Source organism: Leucopleurus acutus (assembly GCF_964270905.1).
Source record: "Leucopleurus acutus genome assembly, chromosome: 16".
NCBI classification, from domain to species: Eukaryota; Metazoa; Chordata; class Mammalia; order Artiodactyla; family Delphinidae; genus Leucopleurus; species Leucopleurus acutus.
The window spans coordinates 19,324,795-19,344,313 of NC_139158.1; the positions used below are offsets into that span (position 1 = coordinate 19,324,795).

Here is a 19,519-nt window from a genome sequence, read left to right on the forward strand (position 1 = left end):
ACATAAAACTTATTAATATAGATGTTACTATTATAAAACTTAATGTTTTTCTTTAAACCAACTCATGTTTATATTGAAGTAAACTTATCTAAAAAGAAAACTTCAAATCACCACTGTAAATGAAATATCAATCCTAAACTTAAGGGAACCAGCAGAAATATGCACATGGATAATAAAGTCACTCATTCATGTTCTATTCTTTCCTGGCAACTTCCTCTTGCACACCAAAAACCCTGGGCCCAGAGCTTACTCATTCTTTCTTTAAAAAAAAAAAAAAAAGAAGTCAGGAAAAGTGTTGAACAGGTGTTAAATGCTCACTAACACCAACAGGAGACTTTACCCTTGAGCTCATTGAAAGATGATGGAAGAGGAACTAATTTCGCCAGGTGATTCCGTGTAGTTGGCTCCATGTCTAACACCTAAACTCATCTCAAGCATCTCCATTTGTCCATATTCTAACCTTTGGGGAAGTTGCTCTCATGTAACACTTCAGCCACGTTACCAGGAGCCGAGAATCCAGAGACAGCAGAGAAACCAGGGAAGCACTGAATTAGGTCCAGATGGGTGGGCCAAAGCTAGGTGCCATTACCATATAAGGCACCCCAGGGGCTGAGCCACACCGAGGAGAACCATTATTTGGGTGGCACTTTGGGGATAGCATGTCCTTGCCCAGTCTCCTCACTGTACCCGCAGACTTGGGGGTTGAGACAATGCCATGTCTAGACAATGGAACCTCAAATGCACAACTGTTCTTCCATGAGGTCCCGGATGTTGGATGGGAAAAGACAGAGTAATGATTATGTTTGCAGCCCCTCGTCCAGGCTGTTGCTGCTTGGGTGTTCCTTAGTCTAACCCAGGGAGTAGACTAATGGGTACCCGATCATGAGCTGATAAATGGCAAACCATCCATCCCAAGGTCAGATTGTGAAGGTAGAAGAAGCTGGGAGTGGAGACTGGGAGAGACTGGATGGCCAGACTTGATTCAAGAATGGTAAGTTGTTGGGGCTTCCCTGGTGGCGCAGTGGTTGAGAGTCCACCTGCCGATGCAGGGGACACGGGTTCGTGCCCCGGTCCGGGAAGATCCCACATGCCACAAAGCAGCTGGGCCCGTGAGCCATGGCCGCTGAGCCTGCGCGTCTGGAGCCTGTGCTCCACAACGGGAGAGGCCACAACAGTGAGAGGCCCGTGTACCGCAAAAAAAAAAAAAAAAAAAAAAAGAATGGTAAGTTGTTAATAGTAGAATCTGGGTACAGTATTCAAGACTGTAAGAGTGTCCAGTGTCAAATTATTTCAACACTGATGTAGGTTGGAAGTTTTTTTCATAATAAAATATTGGCCCCAAAAAATTGAACTCTAGGAATAAATAGACACCTTAAAATTAAAAAAAAAAAAAAAAGAAGCATCTCTTTCCTCCCCCTCGCCCCAAAAGGGCAATTCGGGATTCTGACCCTCATGAGTGGCTTGCCTCAGCCCTCTGATTTGCTGCAAGGCAAACACAGCAGGGATTTTCCAGAAGCACATTGCACTGAGCTCTGACACTCTATCAGGGAATAACACACGGAAAGATTCAATCAAACCATATTGAATGGACACACTCTTGGTGATGGTATGAAAGCTAATTAGAGAGAGTGCATGAGAACTTCAGCCCATTCAGATAAGTGGACCAAGGAAGATGCTCCTCGAGAGGACTCACTATCTCATCTGTGAATGACAACCACCAGCTGGTTTTGTTGGGGAGCAAGACTCTTATCATTGGCTGACAGGTTTTTTGGTTTTTTTTGCGGTACGCGGTCCTCTCACCGCTGTGGCCTCTCCTGCTGCGGAGCACAGGCTCCGGATGTGCAGGCTCAGCGGCCACGGCTCACGGGCCCAGCCGCCCCGCGGCATGTGGGATCTTCCCGGACCGGGGCACGAACACGTGTCCCCTGAATCAGCAGGCGGACTCTCCACCACTGCGCCACCAGGGAAGCCCAGGACTGACAGTTTTATCATCAGTTGACCTCCATTACGATCTAGAGAGCCGCACAGCCTGCTACATGCAGGAAGTTTCTAATGAGCTAAGAAAGGAAGGAGGCATGAAAGTCATCAGAAGGCGAGCAGTACTGGTATCTAGAAATCAAACTCTGGGGAGAAATGTGAAGCTAGCTGACAGACGGGAGGCAGAACCTAGGCTGTTTGTCGTAAAGTAGCTAGGAAGGCAATTTGCCAGCAAGCGAGGATGAGAGAGACAGAGACAGAGAGGTAAATGACTGTTAACACAGGAACCCCCCTCTGAGTGTTGCTGGGTGAATGTTAACAGGAAATAAATGCAGCCAATGACGGCTGCCCTGAGAGAGGACCGCCCAAGTGCCTTGGTCTGGTGGTTCCTCATCTCCTGGGGGTGCAGGGCAGTGAGGGAATTTCAGCATCTCTCTTACTCTCCCTTGAATCACGTTCAGACAGCCACACTCAGTCCTCATGTAAAACCTCTCCCTCTTCCTCGGAAACCCATGCCATCCGGCCATAGCAACTTCCGCCCACCCCAAGCCTCCCGGGAACACTGTCCAGCAGCCAATGAGAATTCAGCTCCTTCACCGTCTTCCCCTCTTTCTAGACTTTCCCCGAGTCTGGAAGCAGCTTCAAGGACAGTGACGAGCACCCACTGGGACATCTTGTACAGTGTCTTTGTTTAACCCCAACAGATGGGCATTTCCACTCCAGCAACCCATTTCTCTGGCCAACATCCAAACCTCATCATCTCCAGGACCCCATTCACCTCCGATACCCCAAATTTTCATCAGTGCAACCCTTCCGTTTGCTCACTCTGATGACCCCGGCTTTGGGACCTGACCAAGACTTTCAGTCCCTAACTGGTGCCTCTTCTTTTGGGTGTCAGCTCATCCTTCATTTCACTTCCTTCTGAAATCATGGACCCTGCTACTGAGTAATTTCAACAAATATTTTTCAAATACCTACTATGTATCAGGCACTGTTCTAGACACTGGGAGAAAACAGAGATAGTTCTTGCCCTCCTGGAGCTTACAATCTATTGGGAGAGACACACAGTCTAGTGCAGTGGCTCTCAATGGAAGGAAGAGATGTCATACCTCCCCAGGGAACATTTGGCAATGTCGGGAGACACTGCAGCTTCCACAGTTTGGGGGGGGTGCTATTGGCATCTAGTGGATAGAGATCGGGGATGTTGCAAACATCCTACAATGAACACACTACCCCTCACACACGTATAAAAACACACAACAAAGAATTATCCTGCCCCAAATGTTACTACTGCTGATGTTGAGAAAGCATAATGGGAAAAACACACAGTCTAATGGGAGAGGCGTATTAATTTAATAATCACACAAGCAAATGCAAAACGGCAACTGTGGCAAACACAATGAAGGAGGAGACTTCACCTAATCAGAGAGGTCAGAAAGGGTTTCCTGGAGGAATAGTTGCTTGAAGTAGGATTTGGATAGATGATAGGAGTTAACCGAATCACAAAGGAAAAGGAAAACTTTCCAGCAACAGGTGAAAGCACTGTAAAGGGCTGGGGAAGTAGAGAGCCTGGTAAGGATGAGGAACTGTTAGACCAGTGCCTGGAATGCAGTTGGCATTCAGCTCAATAAATGCTTCCTCAATGAACAAATAAATGAATGAACTGACAGGAGTAAACTGGTGGTTAGAGAGTAGGGTGGGCCCCTAAGGAGTAGAGGTCATTTTCCATATTCATAAGTAAAACTGGTCTGTAACTTTCTTGATGGGTCATATTGGCGTTATCCTATTCTCAAAATATGGTAGACAAAAATTACTTCTAGGTGGATAATTGACTTAAATGTGAAAAGTTCTAGAAGGTAATATAGGAGAATATCTTTATGACTTTAGAGTAGGAAATATTTTTTAATAAGACATAAAAGATAGTAATTAAGGAAAAGTGATAAATGGAACTACATTAAAACTAAGATCTGTTAAAGGGAACCCTCCTACACTGTTGGTTGGAATGTAAGTTGGTGTAGCCACTATGGAAAACAGTATGGAGGTTCCTTAGAAAACTAAAAATGGAGTTGCCACGTGATCCAGCAATCCCACTCCTGGGTGTATATCCGGACAAAACTCTAATTCAAAAAGACACATGGGGACTTCCCTGGTGGTCCAGTGGTTAAGAATCAGCCTTCCAATGCAGGGGACACAGGTTAGACCCCCTGGTCCGGGAACTAAGATCCCCCATACCATGGGGTAGCTAAGCCCCTGCACCACAAGTACTGAGCCCGTGTGCTCTAGAGTGCATGCACCACAACTAGAGAGAAGCTCGCGCGCCACAACGAAAGATCCTACATGCTGCGATGAAGACCCGACACAGCCAAGTAAATAAATAAATATTAAAACAAAACAAAACCAAAAAGATACATGCACCCCAAGTTCATAGCAGCACTATTCACAATAGCCAAAACATGGAAACAACCTAAATGTCCATCAACAGATGAATGGAGAAAGAGAAGAAAGACAAATACTATACAATATCACTTATATGTGGAATCTAAAATATGACACAAATGAACTCATCTACGAAACAGAAATAGACTCACAGACATAGAGAACAGACTTGTGGTTGCAAAGGGGGTGGGGGCCGGAGGAGGGATGGATCGGGAATTTGGGGTTAGCAGATGCAAACTATTATATATATAGAATGGATAAACAACATGGTCCTACTGTATAGCACAGGGAACTCTATTCAATATCCTGTGATACACCATAATGGAAAAGAATATGAAAAAGAATGTATATATATGTATAACTGAATCACTTTGCTGTACAGCAGAAATTAACACAACATTGTAAATCAACTATACTTGAATAAAATAACTTTTTAAAACATCTAAGATCTGTTCATCAAAAAACACCATTAAGAGAGTTAAAAGGCAGGGCTTCCCTGGTGGCGCAGTGGTTGGGAGTCCGCCTGCCGATGCAGGGGACACGGGTTCGTGCCCTGGTCCGGGAAGATCCCACATGCCGCGGAGCGACTGGGCCCGTGAGCCATGGCCGCTGAGCCTGCGCGTCCGGAGCCTGTGCTCCGCAACGGGAGAGGCCACAACAGTGAGAGGCCCACATACCGCAAAAAAAAAAAAAAAAAGAGAGTTAAAAGGCAAACCACAGAGTAAGTGGGGAAAAGATATTTGCAACACATATAATCACCCTAAGGACTTGTTTCCAGAATGTATAAAGAGCTTCTATCAATAAGAAGAAGCTATATAACATAATAGAAAGGTTGGCAGAAGTCCTAGACAAGTTACTTCCCTAAAGAGAAAATCCAAATGGCCAGAAAATATATAAACAGAATTTTCAGTGGAAAGAACAGTGAGTGGGACTTCTCTGGTGATCCAGTGGTTAAAAATCCACCTTCGGGCTTCCCTGGTGGTGCAGTGATTGAGAGTCCGCCTGCCGATGCATGGGACACGGGTTCGTGCCCCTGTCCGGGAAGATCCCACATGCCGCGGAGTGGCTGGGCCTGTGAGCCATGGCCACTAAGCCTGCGCGTCCGGAGCCTGTTGCTCCGCAACGGGAGAGGCCACAGCAGTGAGAGGCCCGCATAACGAAAAAAAAAAAAAGATGTTCACAGCAGCATTGTCCATCATAGGCTAACATTAGGAGCAACCTTGTTTATGTGCATCGGGACATGTATAAAAATGTTCACAGCAGCGTTGTCTATCATAGGCCAACATTAGGAACAACCTAAATGCCCACGAACAAAAGAATAGACAAATATATTGGGGTACAGTCATACTACAGAATACTACATAGCAATGGAAATGAACACACCAGCTACATGCAAGGAAAGAATGTAACCCCCCCAATTCTATGTATATATCTTTCCAGAAAAGTACAATTAAACCATCTTGTTTAGGTATGCCCAATTAAAACTGTGAAGAAAAGTAAAGAAGTGAGTCCAATGAAAGTCACTGTGAAAGGAAGGCATCTGTGATCTGCTAAAGGCACGTGGGGGAGTGTTATATTTTGTGTCTTTTTTTTTTTTTTTTTGGACGCCCCATGCAGCATGTGGAACTTCCCTGGCCTGGGGTTGAACCCGGGCCCCCTGCAGTGGAAGCAGGGAGTCTTTCTTAACCACTAGACCACCAGGGAAGTCCCTGTTTTGTGTCTTGATCTGGGTGTTCATTTTACAGTAGTTTGTTAAGCTGCACATTTGTGCTTTACCAATTTTGTCTGTGTTTATTTTATTGCCCAATAAAAATAGACTGGGTAGCTTTTTATCTTTTTTCAGCACTCTGGCATTTATTATCTAATATGGGCTTAATCTTCTCTCTGAATAAAATGTTGCCCAAAGAATGTCTAGAGTCACAGGAATTTTTTATTGAACAACAGAGCTTGGAGATCCTTTCACAGCAGCACAACTCTGTCAATTTCAGCCCTTTTCACAGCATGATATCCACAGTACAGATGCCCAGTCCCCTAATGAGAGATACTGGGGTTGTCCACAGGTTTTTCTATTACAAACTGTAGAAGTCATTTCAAATCTTCATGCCTCTTATTAACCTTTGATCACACAAATTCCTTCCTCATTCAGCAAATGACACTGTCTTCTACTTCCCAGAGAAAATGGAAACCATCAGCTGAGAACATCTGGCCACCCTACCTATGAATTAACCTACATCTCCACCATCCTTTACTCTTTCCTATACTAGGTGCTCAAGAAATATCTGCTGATGCTTTGGCCCAGAGATCCTCAGTTCCAGTCAGTGTTGTTCTATCCCAGAGATTTTGTCTATGTGGGAGCTGATCACAGGTGGGTATGGGCAGACCCAGGCCCCCAGTCACCAAAAATCGTGCTTTTAGACTCAGTATTATCTCCAAGTGAGGTTATTTACCCCTACATCACTGCCCTTTGCATAAGATTGCACTACTTCTGGTAAGGAGTGATTTTTTTTCAATGATTTCTCTGATCATTAAGTAGTTCTTTATACTTTGTGTATTTTTTTTAATTTCTATAATAAAAAGTTAAAATCAGTTATTGCTTGATGAATAACACTATGATATTGTATGATATCTTGCCCTGTGTAGTAGAATGTCTAAAATAGAATTAAGTCTAGATGGTATGAATGACAGAAAGCTGTCAGTAAGATCACAGGTGATTTTTAAGTTTATTTTTTTATTTTATTTTTTGGCTGCACTGCACAGCATGTGGGATCCTAGTTCCCCCACCAGGGATTGAACTTGTGCCCCCTGTATTGGAAGCATGCAGTCTTAACCACTGGCCTACCAGGGAAGTCCCTAGAAGTGATTTTTTTAACTACTTTGGAAGCATGGAGTCTTAACCACTGGACTGCCAGGGAAGTCCCTAGAAGTGATTTTTTTAACTACTTTATTTTTCAAAAAGTCTAAAGCAGCATTATTTTGTAACAAAAATTTTGACATATCATATCAGCCAGAAATAACTCAATTATTATGGTTTTGGGTACAAAGGAAGAAAAAAAATCACTGAATCGTGCGCGAGCACGTGTGTGTGTGTGTGTGTGTGTGTGTGTGTGTGTGTGTGTTAAAAGCAGTAATATGTTGTGGCTTAAACATTTAGAAAAGACTGCGATTTTTACATTTGTGTTTTGGCATTAAAAAAAGTTTTTTGAGCCTACGTTTCTTCCAGCTTCTGAAAGCCCCTGCCCCCCATGTATCTTTGATGTCCATCACTAGGTGGGAAATGCTAAGGACAGGGTTCCTAATTGTCTCAGCTGTGCATCATCCCACACTAATGCTGGGACCTCTGAGGGACTAACGCAGAGGCCCCCAACCCCCGGGCCGCAGACCAGTGCCGGTCCAAGGCCCATTAGGAACCGGGCCGCACAGCAGGAGGTGAGCAGCGGGCGGGCCAGCGTGGCTTCATCTGCCGCTCCCCATGGCTCCCCATCGCTCGCATTACCTCCTGAACCATCGCTCACGTTACCGCCTGCACCATCCCCACCATGCCCCCTTCCCGTGGAAAAATTGCCTTCCGCGAAACCAGTCCCTGGTGCCAAACGCACTGCAACGGAGAGTGGCCCCCGCTCGCCGCAGCTGGGGAAAAGCCCGTGCGAAGCATCGAAGACCCAATGCAGCCAAAAATTAATTAATTAATTAATTTTTTAAAAAAAAGTTTGCGGACCGCTGGTATAATGGATGTCCGCAGGCAGGAGGGAGGGAAGGATGCTGGTGGGAGGGAGGGAATGCAAAGCTGACCCTCCCAAAGGGTCTTCCTGTTCCATAGCACCCCCACCCCCCTCAGACTCACCTGACCAGCGATGTAGATAGGGAGGAAGATCCAGGCCAACATCAGCACGGAAAATAAGCCCTGCCGGGGAAAAGCGGAATCAGGATTCAGCTCCCTCCCACACTGTGATGCCAGCGTGGATTTCCCCGTGTCCAGAGGGAACCTGGCCTCATCTGCCTCTGGTTCCATCTCTTACTTACTGAGTAGCTCACCCTCCCTGGGCTGTCACATTTTCATGTTTAAATAGGACACAGGGATGAAGTAGGGCAGAATGGAACTAGAAGCTCTTTGTGGCCCCCAGTGCTATGTGTCCTAAACCTTGAGTGTCCCCCTTCGTCCCCTTGTGTTCCCTCCCCTCCTTGGGCTGGGGTTAAATCAAGCCTGTGAGTTCAGGCAGGCCCCTCTGATGAGTCGCTGGTGATGCTGGAAGAGTTTATACAGGTCTCTGAGACTCAGTTTTCTCACCTGTGAAATGGGAATAACTGCCCCCACTGGGTTGTTGGAAGGAAATCAGTGAGATGATGCTTACTGAGCACTTACGATACACCAGGCATTCCTGTGCACACTTTATAAGCATGAATTCCTTTAATCCTCTCAATGACTCAGTATGGCAGGTATCATCATTATCTCTGTTTTATACATGAGGCTCAGAGAGATCTAGTAACTTGCCCAAGGTCACACAGCTTATAAGTTTTAGAGCCCAGTTGTGAACCCAGGCAGTCTGGTTCTAGTCTGTAATTGAATCCTGTAATATGATGATGTATGTGGTGTATTTAAGTCTGTGGCACAGAGTAAGTGCTTAAAAAATGTGAGTCATTATGAAAATGAAGATCACTATTAATAAGTGCATCCCTTCCCACTAAGTGAAAATTATCCTGCTACATAGAAGAGTGTGTCTTATCTCTTGGGTATCTGTGGGTGGCAAAAGGATCAAGAACCACTGAACCACAAAGTTTTGTGATGGGCAATTGATATCTAATATACAGAAACACCCTCCAGTCCCACAAAACCTTCTATTTTCTGCATCGACGTGGGAGAGACTCTGAGCCTTCTTCACACGTGTATTTGCCTTATGGGCTCCCATCAAGCAAACACAGGGAGGCCTGGGACTTGCAGATCAAACTGATTTTTGTTAACTAGGGGTGCCCTTGATGATTCCTGTCTGCTTTTTCATAAAGCACCACTCTATTTTTAAAAGAGCAGAGCATGCATACAACTGCTCCCCAGGATCTACCTATTGCGTAGAGGGTGGGCTGTCCATGCCCTGGTAACATACGTACATTAAATTCATAAGCAGTTACAGAAAGGCCCGCAGCAGCACCTGACCCTGCCAGGCCAATGAAATGTCCACTTCCAACATTGCTGGCAAACAAGGATGCACCCACCTGTGGGGAGATGATAGATCAGATCTTGGAGCCAAGGTCTGGTGCAGCTTCTTCCCACCACCAGTTCTTCCCATTCACCAAAGAGACCAAGACAAAAGGAGAAGTGGAGAAAGCAGGGCCAACCCTAGCCCATCTAAGCAACTTTTTAGAAATTAGAAGCCTCTTCTTCCCTAAGACTATTTTACTTCCACCTTTAGAAAACTGGCATAACAAATACACATATCTATGATGCCTAAGATGTGAACTGTGTCCCCTCTAGGGTTGTGCAGTGCACAACCTGAACAACTGTATGCAGCATCCCTGGGGGGGAGGGAGGATGACAGGTGTTGTAGAAAGTGCTTCAGGATGAGAATCACGAAGCCTGTGTTATTCCCCAGCTCTGCTTCTAACTTAGCAAAGAAGAGAGCCCTCCTTCTAGTAGAAATCTAAGTGGCCAAGATGGTAATTGATGGCCACAATCCCTGGTCTCAGTTGATTGCATGAGACAGGCCTGGGCACCTGGCCCAAGCTGGGCCAATTACATTCTCTCTCCTGGGAATCTGGAACTGGGAAACCATATTTGCTGGTCCCTTAGACTGGGGGTGTGTAACCCAGGGAGGTGTGTGTGTAGCAAGGAGATGGGGGAGGTGAGTAGCATGTTCAGCTATGCACTCATCACTGCCACTCTGCTGAGAGAGAGGAGAATGAGGTAGACTTGCAGAGAAAGGCAGATCAAGAGAGGACAGAGCGAGATGGAGACAGAGATAGAGATAGGTGAGGGAAGGAGGGAGAAAGAGACAGAGAGGGAGCTATCTGTGAGAGGACTGTTGTGCCTCCCATTGACTTTCTGGTCTCTGGTTTTCATCTGATTCTATTCCATTGATCTGTCCTTATACCAGTATCACACTCTCCTGATTACTGTAGCTTTGTAGTAAGTTTTGAAATCGGGAAGTATAAGTCCTCCAACTTTTTTCTTCCTTTTCAAAATTGTTTTGGCTCTTCTGGGTCCCTTGCATTTCCATCTGAATTTTAGGATTGGCCTGTCAATTTCTGCAAAAAAAGAGGGGGGGATGCAGCTGGAATTTTGATAGGAATGGCGTTGAGTCTGTAGTTCAGTTTAGGGAGTATTACTATTTATGTTAAATAGATACCATCTAGTGCGCCATTTTAATTCCCTTATTGCTATAGCTCAGGCGGCTACAATGTCAAACAATTGCCACTGATTTTTTTTAAACTAATGCCTCTGGGTAAAGGGCTGCTCACACTAGATCATCACTGAGTCAGATCCAATAAAGACAAGTTGTGCAAGGGAAGCTTTCCAGGGAGCTGCAAGGTGGGTAAAAACCTGACAATAATATGAGAATGGGACTTTGAAAGAGATCCAATCCTGTTCTAACCAGTGGCCTTCAAGACTACTGCAGAGCTGAAGAGAAGGGAATGAGAATAGAGCCAGGTAAACCCCCACAAAACTTCCTGTTCTTACTGAGATTCAGCTGTTTTTCTTGAATCAAAGCTCCCTGGATGGATACTAGCATTAGGTCAATTTCCCGAGTTCTGAAAATGTTGATTTTGACAATTTTGCCACTGTTCTCATGGCTTTTATGCAGGAGGAGATTTCAAAGATCTTTATTCTGCCACTCCCAGTGACCCCACTCTGCATGCTCCTCTGATTTTCCACTCTTCCCATAAAGAATCTGCGCTGGCCTGTGGCTTGTTTTGATCAATATAATGTGGTGAAAGTGACACTGTGTGACTTCCAGGCCAACACACAACAGCTCGGCAGCTTTCATCTTTGCCCTTGGAATCAGACGCCTTGTAAAAAACCTTGGGCCGGGCCATTAGATGATGAGAGGCATAGAGAGAGAGTGAAGTCCTTGCCTTCTAGCCAGTCTAGCTCCTGCCGGAGCTCCAGATCTGTGATGAGGCCATCTTGGACTTCCAGCCCTTCCCAGCCACCAGCTAGACGCAGCTCCATGAGTGACTCTAAAGAGCGGGGGAGGAACCACCCACTCAAAACATGCAATCATTAGAAATAATACACTGTAGCTGTTTGAAGCTACTAAATGTGTAGGTGGTTTGTTAGGCAACAACAGCTAACTAATGTACATGTTCCAAAGCCTATTCTCTCTCTCTCTCTTTTTTTTTTTTCTTCACTTAGTAATTACAGAGAAAATGGATTTATTAATCAGGGGCAGACCTGGATTAACAAAACTCCTAAGATTTACACATAAAAGCAGAAAGCTAATTGATTTCCAGTGAGACTTACAACTGGGCATGCAACCAGATATTCAAATTGTCTAGCCTCTCCATGTAGATAAGCTACGTGAGAAGCCAAACTATAATCAGAAGTTGCTTTGTGGACTAGAGCAGTTCATAATGTGATCCAAATGTTTAGTGCTATCAGACTCTGTTTACCAGCGACAGACATCTGCTACTTGAAATGAAATGATGGGATATGCACAAAGGCACCTGCCCCCTGGACAGTGTTTAGGTGGGCCAAGGCTGTGAGAGACCACATAAACCTCTATAACCAATTCCTATCAGAACTAGTATTGATTTTCTATAGATGTTAACATTTTATCAAGCCAAAGCCCATACTCCTAACCACATCTCCTTCACATGGACATCATTCTCCTTAGGTGAAGAAAGCAAAAAAAGCTCCAAAATTTCCCTTTGCTTCTTGACCTGGGGAAGGGTCATCCAAGGAGTATGAGCACAGAAATGGTCCCAGAAGTGACATGCGAAAGCAGGCATACTTAGGTGGGCTGCTGTATTGCTACTGAATTTTAGGAACTCAGCATCACTCCTCATAGAGACCACTAGAGCAGGATTTCTTAAAACTGTCACTGAATACTTCCTTTGTAGCCTTCTCTAAGTTCACTGCACCTGCACTGCTATTTACTTAATATTTTATCTTATATTGACTTCTTCTTTAACTCATATACATGAATCACATATTATTTAGTCAATGTATTAGATATTAATACAATATATTAGTAATATAATAGTACATGCATATATATATATATATACATATCTCCACAGCCTTTAGTAGAAAATCAGTATCACTTGCTCTACATAGAAGAGAACCATACAAATAAAATGAAAATGAAAAAAAAATTATTAAATTCTAGCTAGGTTCTCTGGACGACCAAATTCACTTAGCCTGAGGCTTGCATTCTCTTTTATTTTTATTTTATTTTATTTAGTTATTTTTGGCTGCGTTGGGTCTTTGTTGCTGCACGCAGGCTTTCTCTAGTTGTGGCGAGCTGGGGCTACTCTTCGTTGCAGTGAGGGGGCTTCTCATTGCAGTGGCTTCTCTCATTGTGGAGCACGGGCTCTAGGCACGTGGGCTTCAGTAGTTGCAGCACGTGGGCTCAGTAGTTGTGGCTCACGGACTCTAGAGCGCAGGCTCAGTAGTTGTGGCACACGGGCTTAGTTGCTCCGCGGCATGTGGGATCTTCCCGGACCAGGGATCGAACCCCTGTCCCCTGCATTGGCAGGCGGATTCTCAACCACTGTGCCACCAGAGAAGCCCCTGCATTCTCTTTTAAACACAGAGATTAGCCAGTGCTGGAAGGTTGGTAAAACCCTATTAGTACCAAACTTTGACTGTTTCTTTTATGTAACCAGGAGGATTAACAGAGAATAGGAAAGGGAATAATGTTCTCACTAAGTAATTTGATGTTATTTAATGCTCTGTCTGTGCACAACTGAAAAATCATGGGGCACATATTACTTATATTTTGGGAAACACTGCACTAAATTACAAGCTCCTTGAGGTTGAAGACGAGCTCACTAATGTCTGCTGTGTTTGGCACACTGCTGGACATAGTCCTCAGGGAATTTTTTAAATGAATTCGTTGAATATATAATCCAGAGCTCATTTTTGGTAGCTTTTGAGGACACTGGTCATTGTCTTTAGACATCTCATGGACCAGAAACTTATATACCTGTTATCTCTGCATCTTACATCCTACATCTTTTGGACTCCCTGCAAATGGGAGATGTCTTCTCTCTTTTTAGTTCAAAGATTTAACACTTATATTAGGAGATCAAGAATAAAATTATTATTCCTGATCCCCTACTCAGGGCCCAGGAAGCAGAGGTCTGTGTGCATGTGTATGTTGTGTGTGCACACGTGTGTGCGTGTATTTAGTAATGCCTTTAGCTGCCCTTGAAAAGAAAATACTAATTGGGCTGTTGTATTTGTTACCTATGTTCTCAACACCCATTCCACCTTGCCCCAGTCATGCTCTCCAGTTTTCCTTCAGAGTCTAGCCCCTCTCATTTCTCATCACATATGCCTCAGAGCAGGCTCCATGCCCCGCAGCTTAGGCACTGAGTGTGTGACCCAGTTAGCACATCAAACTACCTTGGTCACAGTGATTGGCACAGAGATGGGCAAGGGGCACAATCAAAGATGGGATAGTTTCCAGGGATACTGCCATGGAGGCAGGTGCTCTTCCCTTGCTAGGCTGGAACTTGAGAGGATGAAAGGTCTGGAGCAGTGGCCGCCATCTTGTTGACATGAAGTTGAGCCTGTTTGGGAATAGCACCCATCCAGAAGAAGAGAAGCAGATAGAAATAGATAGATGATAGATAAATAATGGATAGATAAACGATAGATAGATAGATAGGATAAACAGAGGGAGAAACCAGGTCCTACTTATCACTTGGGCCCCTATACTCTGCCATACCTGAACCCAGACCAACCCTCAGCTTTTCCCTTAGGTGAGCTGATGAATTCTTTTTGTTCAAACAAATTTGAGTTGGAGCTAAGCCTTCTCTAGGCTAGACTGTGACTTCCAGACAACATGGAACCAGAGAGTCCTGAGCGAGCAAAGGTTAGACAGAATGTCAACACTTGAAGAGTCTTTGAGAAGTAGTTTTAATTGAACCAAAGACTACTTACTGGCCACCACACCATGTCCCCTCCAGCTAGAAAATAGCCTTTCACCGTGTCTCTTTTGGTCTTCACTGTGGACTGAAACAAAGAAGAGGGGTGGGTGAGGGCAATGTTGGCAATCAGACACCTCCCGAAATGGTCTAGGCCACAGATTGTAACCCGGGAGTCCAGCAGGCCAGACTCAGACATCAAATTTATTTTGGGTTTTTTTGTTTGTTTTTGGGTTTTTGTTTGTTTTTGGTTTTTTTGCAGGTCCCTGAGCGATACTTCCCATGGACATTGTTTGCCTGAAATATCTTACTTCACTTTTTTTTTTTTTTTTTTTTTTTGCCATGCAAAAAAAAAGTTTGTGGGATCTTATTTCCCTAACCAGGGGTCGAACCCGGACCCTCGGCAGTGAAAGCACAGTCCGAATCGCTGGACCGCCAGGGAAGTCCCTCAACTATAATTTAAAAAAAGATGGAGGGACTCCCCTGGCAGTCCAGAGGTTAAGATTCCATGATTCCACTGCAGGGGGCACAGGTTCGATCCCAGGTCAGGGAACTAAGATTCCACATGCCCCGTGGCTCGTCCAAAAAAATAAAAACTAGAAATATTTTAAAAGTACAAAACTCTGAAAAAAAAGTTTTAAAAAAAGTTTAAAAAAAAAAATGACTTCCCTGATAGTCCAGTGAGTAAGACTGCGCTCCCAATGCGGGGGCCCAGGGTTCAATCCCTGGTTGGGGAACTAGATCCCGCATGCATTCTGTAACTAAAAGATCTCACATGACGCAATGAAGACCCCGCAGCCAAAATAAATATAAATAAATAAATAATTTTTAAAAAATAAAGTATAGTTGATGTGTGATATTACATAATTTACAGCTATACAATACGGTGATTCAAAATTTTTAAAGATTATACTCCATTATAGTTGTTATAAAATATTGGCTATATCCCTCTATTGTACAATATATTCTTTTTTTAAAAAATAATTAATTAATTAATTTTTTTTTTGGCTGCATTGGATCTTTGTTGCTGCACGTGGGCTTTTCTCTAGTTGCAGCGAGCAGGGGCTATTCTTCATTGCGGTGTGTGGGCTTCTCATTGGGTGCCTTATCTTGTTGCAGAGCACGGGCTCTAGGCGCGCGGGCTTCAGTAGTTGTGGCTCGCGGGCTCTAGAGCGCAGGCTCAGTAGTTGTGGCGCACAGGCTTAGTTGCTCCACAGCAAGTGTGATCTTCCCAGAGCAGGGCTCGAGCCCGTGTCCTCTGCATTGGCAGGCAGATTCTTAACCACTGCGCCACCAGGGAAGCCCTGTACAATATATTCTTGTAGCTTATTTTATGCATAATAGTTTGTACCTCTTAACACCCTACCCCTGTATTGCTCCTCCCGCCCTTCCCTCGCCCCACTGGTAACCACTAGTTTGTTCTCTATATCTGTGATTCTACTTCTTTTTTGTTATATTCACTAGTTTGTTTATTTTTTAGATCAAATATATTTTGTTTGACCCACGGTTTTTAAGAAGATTTTCATCTGAATGCCCTTAGAGGAGACATAAACTCTTCAGGTCAACACAGCCCCTACCACTCCCTGCCTCACAGATGTATAATAACCCACTAGATCCCCCTAGGCATTTGAGTTTTAGACTCATGGCTTGTATAGGCAAGCCACAATGAGCTATAGATAGCTCACAATGGATATCATTTATTGAGCATCAGTACTATGTGACAGACACTATACTAGGCATTTTGAAGCATCATCTCATTTTAATCCTCACCAACTCCTATGAGGTTGGTGTCATCAGGCCAGTTTAACAGATGAAGAAACTGTGGCTTGGAAGTAAAGTCATGTATGTAGTGCCATATTTCTACAGAGCAGAAGGCTGGGAACTCAAACCTAGGTCAGCCTGATTTCAGAGCTCTTTAGGAGTGAGCTTCCTGGCATTAAAGGTGCTTTAACAGAGACATTTTAACCACTGAGTAGCTATTTGTGATAAGTGGTTTAACTTCTCCCAGCCTCTGGGTGCAGGTGTTGGTGAGAGGAGTCTTACTGGATGGGAGATGACATGAAATGATATCTTTTCATCCCTGCAAATGATATTACTATAGAAAACAGACACTATGGCTCATTCCTGCTGAACCCTGACACAGGAAGTATTTTCCAAGAGTAAAGAACTCCTCGTGCTAAAAGGGATCATCTAAATCCATGACTTCAAAAACTAGTAATACATCAGAGTCTCCCAATTCTCTTGTGAAAATATAGATTCCCAGGAACTCTAACCCTCACCCTAACTCTACCCCTACACCTAATCCTGATCTCAAACCTGTCTGAATCAAAAGCCCTGACTCTTGGGAATTCCCTGGCGGTCCAGTGGTTAGGACTCGGCACTTTCACTGCCGGGGCCCCGGGTTCGATCCCTGGTCAGGGAACTAAGATCCCGCAAGCCGTGCAGCGCGACAATAAATAAATAAATAAATAGATAGATAGATAGATAGATAGATAACTAAAAGCCCTGACCCTTAACAACATCTCACCCATCTCAATATCAGATCCATGGTCTATGGGATGGCCAGTACTTTTATCCCCTGATTGATCTGGAGCAGGGAAAGCTAAGGGGTAAGAGTAGAGAAATGATCTACAAATAGTCAAACTGAAGTGGGGACACCTCAGTAGGCTACAGTTTTCAAGTCATTTGACCTGAAAATCAGATAGCAGCACCTCCTCTGCACTATCCTTTATCCCAAAGTTACTGTCTCTTTAATATGTAAAGCGTTCCTAGAAATTGATAAGAATAAGAGCAAGAACTTAATCAAAATGGAAAAAAAATATGAAACCATACTTCACCTAAAGGAAACAAGTGGTTCTTAAACATATGTAAGGATGTTTATTTTAGCCTCACTGATTATAAGATAGTACATTGAGATATTGTGTTTCCCTGTCAGTTTGGCAAAAATGAAAAACTTTGACAATGCAGTGTTGCTGTGGATGTGATAATGTGACTTTCATACATTTAATGATTTTGTGCAGATTGGCACTAAACCTAAGGAGGGCAATTTGACACAAGCTATCACAATTACAAATACATATATCCTTTAACCTGACGATTCCAGTACGGGGAATTTATCCTACATTATAGTTATATACATCCAAAATAATGTGTCCAAGACTGTTTATTACAGCATAAATTTCAGTGTTAAGAGATGGGGAACAATCCAAATGACCCTCAGCAAGAAACAGGTTAAATAAATTGCGGTATGATCGTCTATGGAATACCGGGCAACTTTTTTTTTTTAACACCTTTATTGGAGTATAATTGCTTTACAATGGTGTGTTAGTACTGGTCAACTTTTAAGAAGATGTAGAAGCGTCCATATACTGATATGAAAGATATCCAGGAGACACTGATCAGTGAAACATAGAAAAGTAAAAAACGGTATGTATAATAAGCTACCTTCTATTTAAGAATGAGGGAAATATACACATTAATATTTGCTTGGATTTACCTAAAGAAACTCTGGAAAAATACACTAATGTACTAAAAAGTTAATAACAGTGGTTGCCTGTGGAGGGAAGGGTAGTAGTAAGACTTTTCACTGTGTGTCATTTTAAGTTGTTTTTATTTCACTGCCTTTAAAAAAACAAAACTACATTTTAAAGAGCATGGGCTTCAAAGTGAAGGATATGGATTCTAACCCCAGCTCTCCTAACTTACTAACAGAATAAGGAACTTAAATTCTTTGAGCCTCGGTTTTCTTATCTATAAAATGGGGTATAGCAATAGTACCTTCTTCATAGCGACCTGTGCAAATTACATGAGATAACATGAATGAAAGTGCCTAACAAGGTACTTGACACACAGTTGATACTCAACGCATTCTTTAAAATTAAAGTTCTGATTAGGAAATTCCCTGGAGGTCCAGTGGCTAGGACTCTGCGCTTCCACTATAGGAGGCACGGGTTCGATCCCTGGTCGGGGAACTAAGAACCCGCATGCCGTGTGGCACGGCCAGAAATAAAAATAATAAAAGTTCTGATTACTGTGTGACCTTGAGCTAGTCTCTCACCCCACCCCAGCCACTTTCCCTCCCCCTGACCTGGCTTACCCATAGTCCAACGGCCAGGACAAAGAGGAAGTACAGAACCAGCACTGCGATGTCACCTGGTTCCAGAGTCCTCTGGGGAAATGCCTCCAGGGGATCTGGCCGCGTGGGCTGAGGGCTGCTGGGGCTGCTCTCCATGGTCCTGAATGAACTCTGTCACCCCTGTGGAAGGGCAAATGCGTGTCAGATGCCAGGACCTGGTGCCACTCTTCTCACCCTCTCCGTGGCTGCCTCCTTGGGACATCCAAGCAAGAGGACACACGTGGAGGAGACAACCTTGGGAAGGCAGATGCATCCACCCACTCACTCAGCAAACATTTACAAGGAAGTCACGTCAAATCTACAGTTAATGTTTACCAATCCAACCCCTCGCTTGGCAAAATACAAAGAAGAATACACAATTTAAGTAATACAGATGTTTCACCACCCTCTTCCACATACCCGGGAGTGAGAGAAAAACAAGACACCTGCGTCAGTCTCTGTTCCCCAGGTACCTCACTGCTGGGTGAAAGTCAAGCCAGCAATTTTGTCAGAGGCTCAGTGAGTCAATACAATCTTGTTTCACTGCTGGATACGCCCATAAAAATGCATATATTTAATAAACACTTATATAGTACTTTCTACATGCCAGGCATCATCCTAAGTGTTTATAAACCTGCGTAGTGGGCACTGTTGCTATCATACCATCTTACAGCTGGCAAAATTGAGGCACAGAGAAGTTAACTAACTTGCCTAAGGTAACACAGTTCAAGTGGTAGAGCTGGGATTTGAAGGCTAATAATCTTGCTCCAGAATCCATGTTTTGAACCAGTATCTTAAGGTATTTCTCAGTATATTGCACTTCCTTGGGCAATTTAAGGGATTCCTGTGGTGGGTAGAATCATGTCCCCCTCAAAGATGTTTACGTCCTAATCCCCAGAGCCTGTGAAT

At 43.9% G+C, this 19,519-nt stretch overlaps 1 protein-coding gene across 6 annotated transcripts in view; it reads right to left on the minus strand.

The window, feature by feature from the left end:
* SLC5A11 (solute carrier family 5 member 11) overlaps window positions 1-18,730 on the minus strand; it is a gene marked incomplete at both ends in the record, with an annotated part of 42,436 nt that extends 23,706 nt beyond the window's left edge. For 3 of the 6 annotated variants that reach the window (XM_082857202.1, XM_082857201.1, XM_082857200.1), the window contains 4 exons: window positions 8,255-8,314; window positions 9,514-9,618; window positions 14,513-14,584; window positions 18,593-18,727. In XM_082857202.1, the coding sequence (XP_082713328.1) occupies window positions 8,255-8,314; window positions 9,514-9,618; window positions 14,513-14,584; window positions 18,593-18,727 (372 nt within the window). Of the gene's footprint in view, window positions 1-8,254; window positions 8,315-9,513; window positions 9,619-14,512; window positions 14,585-18,592 lie in introns of those variants that run through there. The other 3 variants (XM_082857205.1, XM_082857203.1, XM_082857204.1) reach the window with 3 other exon arrangements.
* Window positions 18,731-19,519: the final 789 nt, after the last annotated feature.